A 21098-nucleotide genomic window follows, 5' to 3' on the forward strand; every position below is an offset into this window, starting at 1 on the left:
TGCACGGCTGAGGGCAGCCTTTATCTTCCTGGGGGGGATCTGTAACGGCCACCTAGTGTTTAGGAGTGTTCATGACATGAATGTTGATGTGCCTTTAAGATGACTTCTATGGCGTACGTTATTGTATGCATGCTGTTCTTGTGAGCGCGTGCGCAGTGAGAGTGAGAATGCTTGCGAAAAGGGGGAGATGACCACTCTACTGCTGACTGTTATTTTAGTATATGTTTACGTCTAATTTGATTTTTGCAGCATGTTTCAGACTTAAATTGTTTCCCTGTTAACATTCACTCGTTGACATGTATGTGAATAGTGTGTTTAACTAAGGAGAAAAATATATAAACGACTCGTGGAACTACCAGTCCGGGTTGCACTGTGTCTTTCCTATTCTTCATCTGGGCAGATTTCAAACTCGCTGAAAGACATTACAGATGATGAATCATCGATTGAGGGTTTACTCCTGAGTGGAGGGAGAACATTTTTACCAGCATCATGAAACAATTAACCTGGCTAAGATTTTGTCAACTCAATCTGTACTCCCTTGAACTGGCTTTGTGCAACAGGGCACAGGTTTTTTACAAAAGTCACAAGCATTTTACAAAAGAAAACACACAAATAAAGGTTACAAGACCGTGATGTTACCACAAGAACTTTAATGAAGTCAGATACACAGTTCAAATAAAACACACCAAAAACTGCTTTTTACTGAGTCTTTGAGGCTAAATAGCAGCATGGCTTTGTGTCTTACACAGAAATTCTACACAGTATTTTTTCTATATGTTTATTAGGCTAATATTCTGTAAAAAATGTTATTAATGATATGATTTTAACATGTTCCTCTTATGATAAAACGCCACCTATCAAAATAAGTTTCAGCTTCAAAAAAGCCTTAAAGGGATAGTTCAACCAAAAAGGGAAATGATGTTTGTCATTTCAAACCTATTTGACTTTCACACTTCTGCAGAACACAAAAAAATATATTTTGATCAATGTTGGTAACAGAAAGACATTAGTCCCTGTCCACTTCTATTGCATGAACACAAAACCAGTTCAAGTCAAAGTGGACCAATGGCCCAACATGCTTCAAAACAACTGTTGTGTTCTGCAGAATAAGGAAAGTCATAAAGATTTACTTTGATTTCGTTTATAAAATGCCTGTATAACTCATTTTCAACAGTGTATTGAAAAGTGCAAGTCAAAATGAGTGTCACAAGAGGTTTGTGCACAGCATCCACAATATACATCAGATTGTGCCATCACTCCAGTGGGTTGCCCATTGCTTTTTGTGAACAATTAACGACTTGTCCAGAAATGGTGACTCGTTGCGCCGGATCTTCACAGCATGATATCGGGGCACTTTATACTGAACTCTCTGGAAGAAACCACACTGTAAAAGAGAAAGAGGCAGAAAAACCACACATCAGTTTAGTCAGTGCATGGGGTGAGATTGAGCTCAGGATACAAAATGAACACTTGCCAAACAGGGTTTAAAGGTATGTGTGTGACAGAAACACAAAACAAATTTGATTACAGCCAATTTCCAAAACACTCCCTACATCTCTAGCTGAAGATTCACAGGACTGGACGAGTGACACAAGCAGCTGTTTTCTGCTCATAAACAATAACATTGTCTTAGGGACCAGAAACACATGAGTAATGATCTACCGTGTCACCAGATGTGGCAAGTTGTTCTTTTTTAACACCGTTGGTTGTTTTGACCTGAAGCTTAAAAACTTTAAAAACTGTAACTTTTAAACTAATATAAGAGAGCTTGTTAGTTAACAGTTTTGACCTAATACGATAATAATAAAAAAAGCATTAATGCCAAAGTAGTTAAAGTCTTGTTTTTCTATACATCCTTTTCATAGTTTTGCATTGTTGCAGAGCTGATTGGTGATTGGCTGGATTGCCTTATGACTGTCATTGTGTTGTTATGTGAACTTGAGCGGTTTGGGGGGCCAACCAAGGGTGCACAGAAGTGATGGGGTCCACCGAGGGGAGGTGACAGGTTCACTGACAGGGGATCCAAGAGTGAGAAAGCGTCAGACGGGACTACCCAAGGAGGGGAGTCACTACGAGTGGAGCACTTGCCCAGATACAAGGTTCACCTTGTGAGAGAAACTCACATATACTGGGCTTGAATATGAGCTACTCCGCTGGGCTCGTAACCCTGAAGTGCTTAGTGATGGATTGAATGCCTATACTTCGTCCAGAAAAGGGAGGGAATAGGGAGACTGGAATAGCGCACTTACTCGCCTGAAGAGGGGAGAAGGCACTTCGCAGGTGTACGCCCAGCCGCCTCAAGACCCGGTTCGGCACCCGTGCGAAAATGCTGGAAGCAGCCCGACCCGCAGCTCTGCAGATGTCTGGCATAGAGGCGCCCTGAGCCAGTACCCACCAGGAGGCTACACCCCGGCGGAGTGTGCGTCACAACAGTGGACAGGGGGCTGAGATCGGTAAGCTAAGTGATGCTGTCCACGATCCAGTGCGCCAGTCTCTGTCTGGAGGCAGCCTCCCTGCTGTCCCCTCACACAGATGAAGATCTGTCCAAATTGGGAGCTCTGTGCTTAGTCCAAGTAGAGGCGCATGGTACGTGAGCTCCGAGAACCAAGTCTGGTTGGGACAATTGGGCACAACTAGCAGACTTAGATGCTCCTCTTCCCTGGCTCTGCACAGTACCTCTCTGTTTTGATGTACTCCATTGCCTTGACTTTCCTTGACATTGGCAGCCAGGGATATGTTAATGTACCCCACGTCAACCGTGCAGTCGCCGTCAAGTAAGTTTTACGACACTTGTGCCGAACGCTTGCACTGCTGCAGTTTTAGCTGCAAATGCTTGTGGGAAGACACGATTCAGCTGCACACCGCCACTGACTTTGGGCTTCAGCCAAATAGGTGACGGCCTGCGCTGGGTTGGCCGATGCCCACTCCGATGGTTCAAGAGGGACACCTATGGCTCAGCCTTGCGCAGACGTGAGATGCCAAGAGAGTACACTTTCTCGATGCGCCTGTTGTATACAGGGTGGACTGTTCACCGTTCTCGGCGGTGAAGAAGAATATGCTTTCCAGCAGTTCCTCTGTTCCCCCTGTGGTCCCGGTGGCCCCTGTTTAAGAGCCCCCCCATTATAGGAGCTTTGAGCAGGGCATTGACTCCCTGTCAGCCACCTCCTAAGAAAAGTGAACTTGACAGGGACAATCCAGGGAGGCCAGGACATTGGGCATGACTCCAGTTAACATCCCTGTCGAGTAACACTGGGATGGTTCAAGAGGGACACCTATGACTCAGCCTTGCGCAGACGTGAGATGCCAAGAGAGTACACTTTCTCGATGCGCCTGTTGTACAGGGTGGACTGTTCACCGTTCTCAGCGGTGAAGAAGAATATGCTTTCCAGCAGTCCCTCTGTTCCCCCTCTGGTCCCGTTGGCCCCTGTTTAAGAGCCCCCCCATTATAGGAGCTTTGAGCAGGGCATTGACTCCCTGTCAGCCACCTCCTAAGAAAAGTGAACTTGACAGGGACAATCCAGGGAGGCCAGGACATTGGGCATGACTCCAGTCAACATCCCTGTCGAGTAACACTGGGACGGCTTTTTCACTTTTTGTCTCAATAGAGCATCCTTCTCCCTGGGTGTGTTTTTCAACATAGCGCAGCCTCCACTCGACGTTGCGACATGCTGTTCCTGCTGCCTTCTGCACTCTCCTCTCAACTGTGCAGCGAAGACTTCAGGCAGATGAAGTCTGCAGAACTGCTCGCCTCCCCTGGGTGACGCCCCTGGCCAGCCACACAACCACCCCCCACGGGGACGATGTTATAGATCACTCCCCTGGCTCCTCTGTCGTGGTTCCTGGGGCGCAGTTTCAGCTCCCCAGTCTGTCCAGTTGGCTAGCAAGGAGAATCCATCTCGGCTATGCGATCCAGTTTGCCAGACGCCCGCCCAGGTTTCGGCACATTCCATTTCCTTGGTTTGATGCAAGAATGCTCCCGAGCTTCGGGTCGAGGTGCAACGCCCTGGCAAAAGGGACGAGTTTGACCGAGGGTTTCTACAGCCCCTACTTCATCGTCCCCAAGAAAAGTGGGGGGCTGCGCCCATCTTGGGGCTGCACTCTCTGAACTAAGCTCTTCAGGCTTCCGTTCAGAATGTTGATGCAGGGGCACGTCCTGAGGTCCATCTGACATCAGTATTGACATCAGGGATTCATGCCCTGCCCTTTGATCTGACTATTGCACATCGCGGTAATGACAGACGGCTCCCTGCTGGGGTGATGTGTGCAACGGGCTGAAGCCTCCTCGGGACTCCAATGGATCAGGGTGCCTCTCTGGCATACATCCGTAGAAGCTGAGAGTTGGGCTACACCCAATACTTTTGCGACAGCTGTTGGGCTCTTTTGCCTCACTACTTTCCCCACTGGGAGGATCCATCACTAAGCATCCCTTCTGGTTACAAGCTGGGCAGAGAAGCTCATATACCAAAGCTCGGTAGAGGCGAGTTTCCCCCTCGAGGTGGACCCCTGTTACTTGAGCAGATGCTCCACACGTAGTGACTCCCCCATTGGGTCATCGCTTATGACGTATTTCTCACTCTTGGTTCCCCGCTGGTGAATCTGTGACCTCCCCACGGTGGACTCCATGCACCCCTGTGTGGGTCATGCACCATTCTCCCATGAGTTCTCCCCATTCGGCAACACTGTGTGTAATTGATTCCCGTAATCTCCCCTTAGTGTTTCATTCCCCTCACCTGCCCAGTGTCATCATCTCTCGTTAGTTTTCTCCAATTAAGGCCCTGGTGTTCTCTGATCCTTTGCTTGTTCATTAATGTTTGTTTCTAGTCCCTGTGATCATAACCAGTCTTTCCTTGCCTTATCATGTTTGTGGACTTATTATTTGGACTCGTTTGTTTTGCCCCCTAGTGGGAAGTATTTATTTGAAGTCCTGTTTATCCTCCATCGTGTTTTTTTGTTATATTAAAAGTATTTTTGTTGCCACCTGCTGTTTGTGTCTGGGTTCTGTCCGTAATTTCATGACAGGCATGACACAGGCTCATTCATCTACTGCAGGTATATTTTAAAATGGCATAAATGTATATGAACATATAACATGATTTCAATGTAAAAAATGCATGGGGCTCTACAGGTCATGAGGAAGGGACGTCGTGTAAATACACAGCCTGATTGACTGTCAGTTTACATGTAACTGTTTTAACAGGGGTTAACTAGTTACTTCCCAAAACGTATGGCTTTCTCATAGCTCAGTGGTTAGAGCATGGCGCTAGTAACACAAAGGTCATGGGTTTGATCCCTGGTATCGCACATACTCAGAAACTAATATATATTGTATAAAGTTGCTTTGAATAAAAGTACCTGCCAAATGTGTAACTGTAAAACTTACTCGTATCAGCCTGACCCATTAGCAGGGTTTGTCTTGTTTTCTCTAACTCACACATCCCTTGCGTCCTGAGGACCACCAACATCGGATGCCCAGATCAACCTGTTAATCATCCCTTCACCTTTCCTCTCCTTCCCCTCCCCCTTTATCTCCACTTTTATATGTTCGCAGTGTAGCATGGTCATTGCTAGTGAACTTCCAAGTATATAAAGTTGAAACTTTACATGGTAATATTAAATTGTGAGGTACCAACGATTTTGCAGTACAAAATATGCTTCTATGTATTGTAGAGCTCTGGCTTTTTTATATGATGTCTGATTAATTTGTACTAAGTGTACTAAGTATAGTTTTGTGCTCTAGGTTCTCTCTTTGGGTTTGGCTGTTTAATTCATCTTTAATCTTTCTTTAATCAGAGATATCTATTTATTTTTATTCAATTAAAGACAGCATCTTCAAGAGGACCGGTTCCTGGGTAGTGTAGAGTATTGGATCATTGAAAGAACGGCCATAAATCCCCCCCCCCATTCCCTTTTGGTCTGTTTCTTGCTGCCACCATCAAAGGGCAAACCCTTTTGCTTCTCTGTGGGATATTTATGACTCCTGGGCTTCAAAGGAAAAAAAAGAGATATGATAAGACTTCGTTTGCATCTGTAGTTCGTCCAGAGGAACTCATCTGACTGTTCTTTGATCTTAATAAGTTTTATGAGAGGACACCAATCAGCTTCCACATGCAAAGCAAACTCCGGAAGGCAAAGACTCTTTACTTTCCCTCCAAAGGTGCCATCATCAGATTGTGTCGGTCACAGCCATAGGGCGTGACATCCTCACAACTTAAATAAGAGATCACTTGTTTCTCTTCTCTCTTCCTTGGTTTCGCTTCTTTCACTTTGGACCTGTCTTGACCAGAAACTAGTTCTGGGCATCTCTTCGGAGACCATCTTCACCCCCATTGGGGGGGGGGGAAGGAACAATGGACTGCGACCTACCACAGGGCCACGAGGCCAGAACTTTTCCAGCGAGACCGCACTTTGAAACCAATTGCAACCTTTCCATCTCTCCAAACGCTACGGATACAAATACAGCACAGAGCTCGCAAGTATTCCGTCCTAATCATAGAATAGCTGCGTTAAGTTTGTGCCTCTTTGTTATAGACGATTTATTGGTGTTCAGATGTTGCGGCCATGCTGCTCTCCCAATATATTTCTCACATTTCTCTCTCTATATATGTTTTCTCTCTCTATGTTTTGTGTTTCATGTTGTGTATTGTTTTGTATTTGCGATCGTTATGTGTACTATTTAGAATAGTTTAATAAACAACCATATTATCATTTGTGATGGGTTTTCTGTGTTCAATGCTCACAATGCAAAGTCCCTTAAACCGTGTTAGATTTATGCTACCTTTGCTCCAGTCTCTGTTTAGTGAAGTAACGTAACTTATGGCCATGAGATAACGTAAAGTGTATTAATCATTGATGCATTCGCTGGATGAATGAATACCAATATTGTTATACTGTACATTACTAATCAGAGACTGTAAAATATGTATATTTAATAACGATTATTATATGTATTTTACTTTGGGCTAAACTAATTCCTTGAATTTAACTGATAACTAAATTACTCAGTTCATTAATTTGATCTTGACAGATCTGGTGGAGAATTATTTGGTGAGTTAAGCTCATCCTTATTTTAACATGCAGCTAAAACCGCTACAGTAGATATGAAGCTACTGTTAGGTCTACTCACAGTAGATATTGATAATGCGCAACAACATGCAGATGTTCATGCCATTTATTTTGGGAAAGTGGCATGCAGCACACTGAGGTTTACCACAAGAGGTAGATGAGGGATGTTACTGAAGGTCTGTGCTCTGTTTTTTCTCGGCATCAGACGGCTGTTGCTGCAGTTGAGCACGGTAATACTCTGTTTCATAATGAGCCTTCCTCTCCGTTCGTTTGAAAAATCCACACTGCTCCATCACATATGATACAAGACAAATGAGCAAAGAAATGTAGGTACAGACAGAAGAAAGGACGAGCAATCACACATACTCTTCAGATCAGATCGTTCATTGACACTACGATGACAATGTGCTCATCGGTTCACTGGCAAACATCAATGAAAGTTGTAAAACGGCCAATCTAATCGGCCATGACGCCAGTGTTCAAATGTTTCTGTGTCTTCCTCAGATGGTTTGGTGTCATTGAGAAATCAGCTGAAAGAAGTTCACACTGGTCTATAATGAGATGTGAGTAATGCATTTACAGCGTCGGAGATCCACAACATTATATTGTGGAATAAAGTTTCGCTTCCACACGCTGCAAGAGATGGCTACCTTATTGAAAACAGACCAATAATTGAGACCTCCTAGAGAAACATGCTAAGATAATGGATGTGTGTGTGCTAACATCATGGTTTCATTCTGATTTCAAAACAGATGCACTCCTACCTTCCACAATATACACACAAGCAGAGCGAGAACACTAATTCCAGCAAGAACGGCGATGAGAATGATCCACCACGGGATCACGTGCTGATCAGACAGTCCATGCTCTGGATAAACTGTTACTGACACCTGCAAAAACAGCAACAACACGTGGAAAACATTAAGAAAAGCACTGCAGAAGACAGCTTTTCTTTTGCAATATTTCAATAACTCACGGTTGAACTTTTTAACGTGTGTTTTATTCATTCCTGATACTTAACATATAGCATATAGTATTTCATTATAAAGGTATTGCAAAAGAACTGTTTTGTTTTTTTAAATCATTATATTATTGTAGGATTGTGTAAGTGTGCTCTTTGACCTGTGTTGAAGCATCCTTGAGCACAAGATGTTTGATGGTGGATTTAATGCTGATATTGGCTCTGACAAGTATCTCCACAGCACTGACAGATGAAAACTCCTGTTCACAACAAACAGCATGTAAACACACATACACACACTACTGCAGCATTTAATCAAATCTAAACAGTATAAAAAACTGTAGGCAATAGAGTATATCCAATGTGAGCCAGAGATTTCAGTCAAGGCGGTGTGTGATGATGACACATAACCTGCTGTAGGCAAACAGTTCTTGCTCATGAATGATTGCTTTCTAAAGTAAAGACTCACTTTATAATTATGTTTAAGATTTAATTTTAAATTAAAAAAGAAGGTTTAATTTTGACATGGATTCTTTTTCACTTTTGAATTTTGGTATGACCTATAAAGCATTGCATTAACTTTAAAATCTTGCTTATTGCCTATAAAGCCCTGCATGGTTTAGCTCCTCACTACTTGAGTGAACTTCTCACGTATTACAGTCCTTCATGTGCACTACGCTCTCAGGTGTCAGGTCAGTTGGTTATACCTAGAATTTCAAAATCAAGTACAGACGGCAGATCCTTTTCCTATCTAGCACCTAAACTTTGGAACAGTCTTCCCTGCACTGTCCGGGACACAGACACACTCTGTCAGATTAAATCTAGACTAAAGATGCATCTTTTTAATCTACACTACACTAAGGTTTAGGCTGCACTAGTTAGATCAACCGGAACCAGGAACACTTCCGATAACAACTGATGCATTTGTTGCATCAAACAGTGCAGAACAGTACTCTACTCTCAGCCAGTCTTGTCTCATTGTTCCAAGGTTACCAGAGCAGGCAGGACGCATTCCAAGGTTACCAGAGCGGGCAGGACGCAGCCCAAGGTTACCAGAGCAGGCAGGACGCATTCCACGGTTACAAGAGCGGGCAGGACGCAGCCCAAGGTTACCAGAGCGGGCAGGGCGAAGTCCATGCCCAGACTTGACAAAAGATGTGATGATAGAGCTGGACAAAGGACGTGACGACTATACAAAATGTCAGATTATTCGATTGTGGAGAGGGAGGAGTGGTCAAGTGGAGTCGGCAGCAAAAGGTTGAGGTAAGCAGGGTGTATAAGTAGGTCAATTACACATTGTGAACACCTGTGTCTCGTTAAAGTAATTGGTGGGGAGATGGTTAAAAGCCAGCTTCGCCAACGAGGAGGTTGAGAGAGACCGGCTGGGAAGCCCGAGGAGAGCGAGGAAGTTAAACTTCTCCTGCGAAGACGACGTCCCGCAGTGTGTCTAGAGACGACGAGTCATTTCGATATTGTTTTGCATTATTGTTCTGTAAGAGCGCAGTGGCGCCAAGTTGCAAACCTGTAAAGAAACCTTGAGGTGCTTCCGAGCCTACGCCGACACAGACTTGTTTCTTTCCGAGCAAACAAATCTTCATTACATAGATTATTAGATTATTAAACATAATCATGCAAGCACTGTCAAGCTTGTGCAGAGGCTGCAGTTTTTGCCAGAGGCGAACTGGAATCCCCTGGTTATGCCTGGTTTCCCTCTGAGGTTTTTTTCCTCAGCACCGTTTGCATACTGTTTTGCACTGTTTGCCTGGCCCGGGGGGCTGCTAGAATTGTATAGTTTTATTGTATCACTGCATAGAGGAATTAATATATATTAATATCAGAGTCTGTCTGATATTTGACCTGTGTTTTGACTTGCATAACCTTATATGTTTTGCTTATAGTCAATGTTTTCTTATACAGCTGCTTTGTAACAATGACAATTTAAAAAGCGCTATTTAAATAAAGTTGACTTGACCTACAGGATAAATTTTCACTTAAAATTAGTTTATTGTTTTGCGGGATATTCTGTTTTTCAAGGGATTCTTATTTAAATTCTCTGATGTTGTAAACCCTTTCTGTCGGTCTCCAACGTTGTGTCGAGAGAGAATGGGGTTTGAACTTGAGAATCATAAAAAGATTAATTCATTCACCTTTTGTTCTCCGGAACCGGTGAGGCATTCTTATGCTGAGCATTCTTTTTCTATGGAAGAGTCATTCTACTTTGTCCTCTTGTGTGCGTCTTTCCCTGGTCGTTTCGGGGGCGAAGCTAGGTGGCTTAAGAGCAAATTTCCAAAAAAGCAGAAATTTCATACAGCGTGTACGTGTGGCCATCCATGTCTTTGTCTCAAAATGGCGTCCTTTCGCCCTGGGTATTTTTTCCAGCAGCGCTCAGCCTAAAATCGATGTTGCATCATGCTGGTCTTGCATACCTCAGCCTCACCTTTACCTTGCGTAGTGCCGATCCCGCAGCCTCCAGTACTCTCCATTCAATGGTGCATCATGCAGCAAGGGCAACAGGCAGGTAAGTCAGTGGAACTGCCTGCTTCCCGGGGGCCCTGCTCCAGCAAGATGGCTGTTCTGCCAGCCACAGAAATACCCCCATGGGGATGGTGATGCAGATAGCTTCCCTAGTCCCTCTGTTTCGGTGCCTGGGGGCGTGGTTACAGCTCCCCAGCCCAGTTTCTGGCAGTCTGTTTACCTCTGTTAGAGGTGAGAATGCTCCCGTGATTTGTGCTGAGGTTGCCAACCTTCTGGCAAAAAGGTGCATCCGAGCCCGTCCTGATAGCCGAGATGTCTTTGGGGTTCTACAGCCCATACGTCATTTTCCAGAAAAAAGGTGGGGTCCGCACCCAATTCTGTTCTGCGCACTGAACAAGGCATTTCTCAGCACAGAAGCGCATCCTGACGTCCGTCCGACGGACGGGATTGGTTTGTGGCTATCGACCTGAAGGACGCATACTTTTTGTCTTGATTCTTCCTCGTCACAGACTGTTCCTTAGGAGCATACTAGTACAAAATCCTGCCGTTAGGCTTGGCCCTGTCTCCCAGTGTCTTCACCAAGATCGCGGAGGCTGCCCTCGCTCCCCTCAGGGAGCAGGGTGTGCATATTCTCAACTAGCTCAACAATTAGCTTAGTGAACTGGCGAGATCTGTTGTTTATGCTCAGGCACCTCGACTGACTGGGCCTGCAGGTCAATTGGGACAAGAGCAAGCTTCCCCCACCGGGCGAAGTACAGGCATTCTATCCATCACTAAGCACTTCATGGTAACGAGTCTCCCTATGGCAGGATGTGATATCCATAGCGTTCCCACTCAGGAGAGGGTGTAGCCCTTCCCAGTGTTCCCTACGGTGCCAGGCAGAGAGTTTATCTCGTTTATAGAGTAGGAAGTCCCTCACCTGTTTGTCAGTTGTTAAGACCCTCTCGTCATGGACTGACCCGATCTGATGCCTTACTACAACAGTGGAGGGTGATGATTCACGGTAGCGCTAACTTTTGAAGTTTCACTACGCTGGAAGTTGTGACGTGGCTCAGCGCCGTGGCATTTCATATAGAGACCCCATCCTGCCTCAACACAACGTCTGCCTTACGTCTGTAACCTCTGTTCCCTGATGGAGGGATGGATGGTTGTGTCCTTCATGCCACAATGCTTCGCCATCTGCCGCAGCGACCGGGAGTTGACTCTCAGGTTCCTCAGCCCAAAAGGTCAATGAATGGGCATGCCATCTTCCTTTTATACCCTGGCATGCCATGCCATTTGCCAAGTTCATTAGCCTGTTACAATTACAATTAGAGAATATAGGTTTTCAAGTTCAAACCCCATTCTGTCTCGACACATCATCTCGTTCCCTCAAACAGGGAACAGAGGTTACAGATGTAACAACTGAGACATTTTTGAGTTCATAACATGTTCACATATGCAAATAGAATAATGTAACATTTAATTTATTTTTTAGGTGATTTTGTGAAATTTTTCAAAAAGCCCAAAATTATGTTTGTACGTTTTATGTGCCTCTCTGTCCAAAGGTGTAATATTTTAGTGTACTGTACTCTAGTCTGCTTTGTTAGTATTCAGTCCTCTTTTGTTTTTGTGTTTACCTTTTTGGATGTGCCTTAGTCTGTTATTTGTACTGTACATTTGAGCAATCAAAAAAGATAGCTTTTTCTAGCGCATGGCTAGTGTGAGAATCTAGGTCCTGTGTCCTGGTTTGACCCTGTTAAGGATGACATTAAGAGTCATGATTAGGAGGTGGGGGTATACAAGTACAAAGTGTTCCAGACATCTTGACCAAGGAACTAACAATTCTGTACCCTAGATAAGAATGACTAGATATAGTATGTTGTGACTTTCTGTTAACCAAATATTTTGGATCTGTGTACTCTCATTTTCTCATTTATGCATTATATTATATTATATTATATTATATTATATTATACCGGACCCATCCTTAATAAACTTTTACTTTTAGTGAACTGCAGTTCTGTGTCTGTGTCATTCTTGGTCCCCGGATCCGGAGTGTTCCATCGACTAGACTTGTCAACTCTTTACCTAGACAAAATAATCTAACATACCTGTTCATAATTTTTAGTAGTCTTTTGATTAGCTTGGTAAGGTGTGTTTGAAATCTACAGGACACCGGCAATCCAGGAATTGATTTGACTTGCCCTGTTCTAGTGTGTAAAGTGGGAAAAATTACCTCAATGAAAGTGCTGTTCCAAACGTTCGCTTTGATCCTTAGACGAATTGAGCCAGAAAATGTGTGTAGAGGACACCTGAAGGTCAGACAGCGTGCATAACCAAACAAACAGTCCTGAAACACAAGAGCCCATGTCATTTCATTACGACTCATATTTTTTGTACAAACTTTCTTTTCTTGAACTCACCAGTGTGAGAGTTTTCCTCCTCTCTGATGCCGATACAGCTGGAGTGATCTCCCTCACTGGGGTTTTCGTGATGACGTTTTCATCTGTCTCCACATGAGATCTCACCTGTCGGCTCTGATTACCCAGACAAATGTTTACCTCAGGTCCAGTTTACACCTGGTGTTAAGATGACTTTTGGTTGATTGGATCAAAAGTGGACGATACTAAATACAAGTGTAAACGGGATCACTTTCCACCACTTCCAGAGTTAGTCGAAAATTCCCCTTGAGTTGCCACAAAGACCACCCACTCTCTTTCTATGGACATAATGCATAAACAACTTTTTGGACTGATTACTTAAAGGAATAGTTCACCCAGAAACCCAGTTTTACAAGAACGTAAAGATCACAAACATTGTTGGACACGTCTTCTTACTGGCTACACGTTTTGTCTGTATTGTTTGTCAATAGTTTTCCATGAAGAAAAGGAGAATGATATGTTATGCCTCTTAGGGTGTCATAATTTTCGACATCACTGTTTGTATATTATGCATGAAACTACCCCCCTGTTTTGAAAACAACCTTTAGAGGTAAGCTCATGTGTTTACATGACTCTAATGTTTACTAACACAATGCAATTAAACAGAATGAAACAGTTCTTAGGGATTCTATTAAACAACAGTGATGGAGGGCATGCTGTTTATGCGAAACATGGTGTCATTTGGTTTTGCCTCTATTGCTTTAAAGTCTCCCCCTCTCAACAACAACTCTTCACCACATTAAAGTCATCAACAACAAAAAGAGTTAGGACTATATTGCCTTTCCAATGGCCAGGCATTTTAGCCCTCCCATCCAGGCCCAACTTTCAACAAACCAATCAAAAAGGGAAGCGCAAAATAAAGCCCAGCCCTACAATTGTTCTAAGTTCAGAAGCTGTTTCACTCGAACACACCTCAGAATATGGAAAAGAAGTCTATCGCCACTTGGTTTCAAGGTGAGGTTAATGGTCCAGTGAACAAGAACAGCTGGAAGCAACAATACAACCATGATTTCAATGCTGCATCACCATGGCAACATCATTAGAGATTTCATAAATAGTTTTGTAATTAAGCATCTTCCTCTTCCCATACTGCGTAGCGGTTGAATTATTGTGTGTGTGTGTGTGTGTGTCACATTTGACAGGATTCTTAGAACGTAGGATACAAAACACGTAACCATGGCAACACTATTCCCTTCAATTAAATTAAATTCAATTTTATTTATATAGCACTTTTTACAGTGTGCATTGTTCCAAAGCAACTTTACAGGGGAAAATAGAAACCTTAAAACATAAAAAAGGTAAAACACACTACATGGTGTTTTATATAATAAGTTGAATTATTCTAGTAAATAATATCTAATGTCAGCAGTCTCCCGGTCATTTATTTAGCATATTTTGCATTTAAATAAATGCTTTGCTGAAAAGATGTGTCTTTAATCTAGATTTAAATTGGGCGAGTGTGTCTGATCCTCTAATAATATCAGGAAGGCTATTCCAGAGTTTAGGTGCTACGTATGAGAAAGCTCAACCTCCTTTGGTGGATTTAGTTATTCTAGATGTTATCAAAAGTCCTGCGTTTTGAGATCTTAGAGAGCGTGATGGGCTGTAGTGTGATAGAAGCTCTGTTAGGTAGGTAGGGGCTAAACCCTTTAAGGCTTTATAAGTGATTAAAAGAACTTTAAAGTCAATACGATGCTTAATGGGTAGCCAGTGAAGGGTTGATATCATTGGGGTTATGTGATGGTACTTTCTGGACCTGGTTAGAACTCTGGCAGCTGCATTCTGAACTAACTGTAGTTTGTTTATTGATGATGTAGGACAAACACTAAGTAGTGCATTACAGTAGTCAAGTCTTGAGGTCCTAAATGCATGAATAAGCTTCTCTGCGTCAGCAACACATTGAATATTTTGTAATTTAATGTCTGTCTAATAAGTAAGATCTAAACCATTGTAGTGCCTGTCCCTCAATACAGGTATAATTGTGTAAACGATCTAGAAGTATGATATGGTCTATGGTATGGAACGCAGCACTAAGGTCAAGCAGGACCAGGAGTGAGATGTTACCTTTATCTGATGCTATAAGCAGGTCGTTTGTAATTTTAATGAGCGCAGTTTCAGTGCTATGATGCGATCTAAACCCTGACTGACATTTTTCGTGTATGTCATTATTTTCTAAGAAATCGCATAACTGAGTGGACACTACTTTTTCTAGAATTTTAGACAGGTATGGGAGATTTTAAATCCGTCTATAGTTTCCTAGTTCATTTGGATCTAAGTTTGGTTTCTTGATTAGAGGTTTAATGACGGCCATCTTAAAGGGTCCTGGGACATGGCCTAGATTAATTGACGAGTTGATAATGTTATAAATCGGCTCAATTGCAACAGGTAGTAACTCTTTTAATAATTTAGTTGGTATGGGGTCTAATAAGCAAGTTGTAGGTTTAGATGTTGCAATAAGTTTAATTAAATCTTCCTGTTTTATAGGTAAAAAACACTGGAGCCTTTCTTTTGGGGCGATGGTTGGTACTAATTCATAGAACAGACTTGGAGGTTGAGTTTTTACTATTTTGTAGCTATGACACTAAATTATTCTAAGAGCGTAAAGACTATTATAAGAGTGACATGAGTAAATCTAAGTGGACAATTTTAAAGCTTGTTGTGAGTGATATACTTCCTGTTTCCGTTATTTTGTCAATAGTCCACAATAGTGGCAACACTATTCAAGATATCAAAAATCCATTCGCTATTTATCATCTTAAATGTCTTGACGTCATGTCCCTTAGATTTGGTTACAATTGGATAAAATGACTGAATTCCTGCGCTAACGGGTGTAATTTGTGTAAAGTTGTTCAGTTTGGTGATCAATGTACACTGCCCGTCCACAAAAAAGTCACCACCTGTATTAAACTAAGCAAATACGTATACGTCTCTCATTGGATTGGAGGTCTAGGTTCAGCAACGTTATGTGCTCAAAGAATGAGGTCAGCTGACTACCTGAATATACTGAATGACGGGGTTATTCCATCAATGGGTTCTTTCTTCCCTAATGACACGGCATATTCCAAGATTGTGAAAGATTGGTTCAGGGAGCATGAGACATAATTTTCACACATGGATTGGCCACCAAAGTCCAGACTTTAACCCCATTAAGAATCTTGGGGATGTGCTGGAGAAGACTTGGCACAGCGGTTGGACTTTCCCAACATCAATACATCATTAATGCAACTCTTGACGGGGAAAAAATTACATTCTGGACATTGCAGAAGCTTATTGAAATGATGTCACAGTGAATGCATGCCGTAATCAAAGCTAAAGGCGGTCCAACGAAATATTAGACCCATCCTTAAATATTATACTTTTTTTGTGATGGGCAGTGTATGTTATGTGTTTTATAGGTACACCATAACCTTTATAGGAGGCTCAACACAAGGACCACAGCTGCAGACTTGTTGAACCATGCTTTATTATTATTCCCCCCTTCAACAACAACCTACACAAGGTTCCTACCCCAGTAGTTAACCTGATACTACATGTACCAAGTTTGGTAATTGTAAGTAAAACTAATATTGCCATTTTAGTCCAATGGTGGCGCTACAGAGCCTCCCTGCCACAACTATTTCTAAGCTTATGCACACAGCTAAAGGAAACCAGCAGTGTTGTGTGCAAATTACATTATGGTTTAAGCAGGATAAGTACTTAAAACGTCATGGAAATACATCTAAATATAGCATTAAAGTTTGTTAGGTTACCATGGAAACTCCATTTAACATAAATAATTGCAATAAATTTGCAATTTATCATCTTCAATGTCTCTGCAATATGTTGAACAAGTTTGATGGTGTCACGATCGTCAGCTGGAGTGCCCATGGACTCCAGTAGAGGGCACTCCTCTCAGGACTCTGGCATTTGTGTTCATTCCCACTTCCAACTCCATTTCCCATGGATGCTAATCACCCCCAGGTGTTCCCCATGACCACTCCCCTATATATACGGTGTTTGGACTCTCAATGATTGCGAAGTCTTGTTTAGCCTGTCTGACATTTCCGAGCGGTTCCCTGTGTTTGTTCCTGCTGTGTTTTATTTTGGATTTTTGATATTAACTGTGATTCTCTGCTACCTGCCCTGACCTCTGCTTGTTACGGTTTCTGATTTTGGATATACCCTGACATAACTGACGCTGTTCTCTGATCTCTGCCTGTTTGACCATTCTTATTAATAAAGAACTGCATATGGATCCGAACGTCTCTGACTCCATGTTACAGATGGCAATGTGATGAGACACTTCAAGTATCACCAAATTTGCCAGACATTTATTGCCTCGCCACGGTAACACAGTTTTGAGATATAAAAAATCAGTTTGCAATTTAGTCTTGGCATAATGTTCACCAAGTATGGCACGTTTCCAAGTCATAATTTGTCATTTAAAATATAGCAAATAATACTGTGACGTTGTAACAGCTCATCAGATGTCACATTAATAAATGAGGAGGGATCAATCGCCACTTAACACCATATTATATTTCCCTTGTCAGAAAGGTATACAAATTACAGATTACCACCAAAATATTACCCAACAGAAATAAGGAATAATTATTAACTCTTCCACCGTTTGGAGGTACCCTTATAATTGTCCATCTGATATTAAGTCCAGAGTTACCACAAATGTCCTTGGTAATGACAAATCAATCAACAAGTGCTCAGCACCTCTGGAAACTCCTTCAAGACTGTTGGAAAACCATTCCAGGTCATAAAGCTGATTGAGATGATGGCAAGAGTGTGAAAGTTATTATCAAAACAGATATGAAAACCACTGCTCTCAGTGTGTAGATTTTTTGTGTTTGTTGTCTCTAATAGCATTCATTTTAAATTGCATGTGCTCCCTTTATCCATTAGCTTGAAAGATCTAAAAAAAAGCTGAAAGTGGACACCAGGTGTGAACAGGTCTCCATCCACTTGTGATCGGATCAACCAAAACGCATGTTAATAACATGTGAAAACAAGGTCTTACACAGGTGCATAAAACAGGTTAACATGTCAAAAAAGAGACTTATGTGATACATTTTGTAAATACCTTGACTTCCGCTGCAGGTGACTGTTCAGTGTGGGCTAACCGGAGAGAATTCACTGCTGACTGAGGTTCACAATGAGTGTCCGTCTGTCCGTCCACCTGCAGAACGCTGGGATACAACAGCCACTTTCCATTGATGAGCTCATACGGCCACAGAATGTTCAGGGAGGCCGAGCCGAATGTCTGGAGAGGCTGACCAGTGTAAGACACCTGGTCAAAACAACAATTATTGCCACATTAACTCTTCCTGAAAATCCACAGAAAGAAAAAGAAAAGCACCCAGGTAGTAATAGATGGGGGAGATTTGCAGTTTTATAAAAATATTGAGAAATGAAGTCTTACTGTATACATATGAAAGACATGACAGAATTGAAATCGTTTGAATGTATTAATACAGTAGGTCATATACTTTTTCTGTTAAATTTGTAAAGAGAATATTTTTAATTCCCCCTTATACCTACACACACCCACATAGACAGTCTCATGAAATATACTTGGCTTGAAAACTGCTTTACTGAATTATACTTTTGTACAGAGACAGGTTGTAGAATTTTAAGCAAATTGTCATGGAGAGGCCCGTGACTATACATGAACTATGCATGCACACTGACTCACTTCACACATTTTGCATATACATATACAGTAACATGGTGTGGTTGCTGGCACTGTCGTGTTATATTGTAATGTGATTTTTGTGTTTAAATGTGAATATGTGAAGAGTTATGGACGTGTGTACTGTGTTTATGATTTGGCTTATTTGTATATTGTTGTATTATAATTTGTTATTTGTTAAAATGTTTAGTTAAGTCATTTAGTATTATTACCAGGAGAATGGTATGTTCCAGGATTTAGAGGCGCTCAGTCGTAATCCCGCAGACGGTAGCCTCGCGCCAGTGGCTCCTCAGCCAAGCGCACAAACCAAATGTCTGAACCTGCGGTTCCTCTCGTACTGAGCAGGATTACTGTCGCAACAACACGGCATCAGTAGGGTAAAACTAACCTGTCTCACAACGGTCTAATATACAGTAGTTTTTGCTGGATGGTTGCTAGGGTACTTTGTTTGATTGTTACAGAGTTGCTTGGCATCTACAGTATATAACAAAGTTGTCCGTATTGATTGGTGGTTTGCATCACTGCCGGCGGTTTGTTTGTATCACTGCACTTGCACTTTCTTTAATATTAGTGTATTTTATTCGTTGTATACATTGTAACGTATCACTTTCGTTGCTAACTTATATCTCAATAACCCTGTCCTGGTTAGTTACTTGAAGATTGTAAACAAACATTGATAGTTAACTCGGCGCCATTGGCATAGCATTAGCGTGCTAGCGGGCTTTCTGTTTACCCTGTTAAATATCATCTTGCCTTCTAGTTGTCTTGTGTGCTAACTGTTTCTCTTTTAAATATTGTCCCCATCAAAATATTTTGAGATGATAAATTTGTCCCCACCAATATTTAGTAAGTTCCTTTGCGCTGCTATTTTGATCTTTGCGCTGCTATTTTGATCGATTCCAACGGCCAGGACGACGACAGTACAAGAAACGCTGCAATTTGATTGGCGGCGGGATATCTGACAGGCTACACGCGCTGGTCGGGACTACTTTGTGCTTGCACTGGCAGAGAGTGAGCGGGTGGTGTGTGTGTGCGCGTGCAACAGTAAATTACCAGGGCCAGAGTAAAACATTTTAATATTCTGTTTTTTTGCCCATTTTCAGTTATGATCAGTTATGCCACCCGAGAAGAAGAAAGGGGACATACAAAGCTTTTTCATAACGCACAGTGTAAGTAGGCAAAATAACTAGCCACACCAATAAACTAGCAGTAGTAGTGACTGACCAGGCTTTCTACTGTGGAAAATAGTATGAAGTGGTGATAGTTTGTGTTACCCAGGATGTTAGAATGCTACGTTAGCAAGTCACTGAATGTTAGTTAGCCTATCTTAACTTAGCATCTTGCAGTCAACATAAACAGTGGATTTGAGACATTTTTCTTTTATACATTCTGTTTATGTATTTGTGAGTGTAGCCTACCCTACCCAGAAATAAAAGGGAAACCACCCACAGTTTAATGAAGGACTGTCATTGCATCGCTAGATACATGTGCTGGAAAAACGTGTTGGCAATGTTAAAAAGGCTAAAGTTAACATTGTTGGTTATTCAAATATAGTGAATCATTATTTGATTGATAATATCCCAATAACACTATCTGGAAGGAGGGTTAAACTTGCTAGCCGTAGGATAAACTACAAAATTAATGAAGTATAAACAGGCTACTAACGTACATTGTAAATTGTTTGCTTGTTAATAAACCGTATGGTTGTTCAGCATTTCACATTCCCAGGTATTAACATGAGTGTTAGTATTTGTTGGAGGTACTGGAGGGTAAATAGTGTTCCCTTTCTGTCGGTCTCTCGACGTTGTGTCGAAGCCGACAGATGGGGTTCGCCCTTGAGAACCAATCATCTCTGACTATTTTGAAAAGGCCAATGAAATTGGCGAATGAAATTTGCATGCCGGGCTCCACCCCCGGATATCCGGGTATAAAAGGGGAGCCGGCGTGCTCATTCATTCACCTTTTGTTCTTCGGAGCCTTCGCATCTGATGACATTCTTCGAATTGCCGATTTCTACGACGCGGTGCAGCGGAGATTCCCCTGGGCGTCCTGGCAGTTCCTGAGGTATTTTTCTAAAAGAGCAATTTCCTCAGCGTGGCATTGCCCGCTGATCTCTTGGGTGCAGTACACTCATCGAGGACGGGGACGGACACGGTGGTTGCCGCAAGTGTTCGGGGGTCCGACCACTGTGGCAGCCTCGTGGATTCGTCCTGCCCGCACGGCGCGCGGATGGCTATTCAGACGTTGCGTCACTGCGCGCGGATGGCCAGTCAGACGTTGCGTCACTGCGGGCGGACGGCTATTCAGACGTTGCGTCACGTTGGCTATGTTCTGTCAAGAGCAAGCCACCACCTCGTTTGCTTCCCGTTCTGTGACCGCAGCGGCTACGGCCCTGCCGTCAGCGGCGGCGAGCAGCGAGGGTGATGTGGGGATTATCGTGAGCGTTAATCCGTCAGCCGGTCGGCTCGCGGACCGCTCGCGCCCCGTCTCGCTTGTT

At 42.7% G+C, this 21098-nt stretch overlaps 1 protein-coding gene across 1 annotated transcript in view; it reads right to left on the reverse strand.

Annotated features, from left to right (window-relative positions):
- Positions 1–631: 631 nt before the first annotated feature.
- itga7 (integrin, alpha 7) overlaps positions 632–21098 on the reverse strand; it is a 64105-nt gene continuing 43638 nt past the window's right edge. Inside the window, exons 20-26 of the mRNA XM_079483364.1 lie at positions 17993–18199; positions 12904–13017; positions 12717–12830; positions 8185–8283; positions 7827–7952; positions 7208–7346; positions 632–1384 (exon numbers count right to left, since the gene is read on the reverse strand). Coding sequence (XP_079339490.1) covers positions 7230–7346; positions 7827–7952; positions 8185–8283; positions 12717–12830; positions 12904–13017; positions 17993–18199 — 777 coding nt within the window. The 3' untranslated portion in view covers positions 632–1384; positions 7208–7229. The remainder of the gene's footprint in view (positions 1385–7207; positions 7347–7826; positions 7953–8184; positions 8284–12716; positions 12831–12903; positions 13018–17992; positions 18200–21098) is intronic.

Source organism: Barbatula barbatula, assembly GCF_947034865.1.
Source record: "Barbatula barbatula genome assembly, chromosome: 20".
Lineage (NCBI taxonomy): Eukaryota > Metazoa > Chordata > Actinopteri > Cypriniformes > Nemacheilidae > Barbatula > Barbatula barbatula.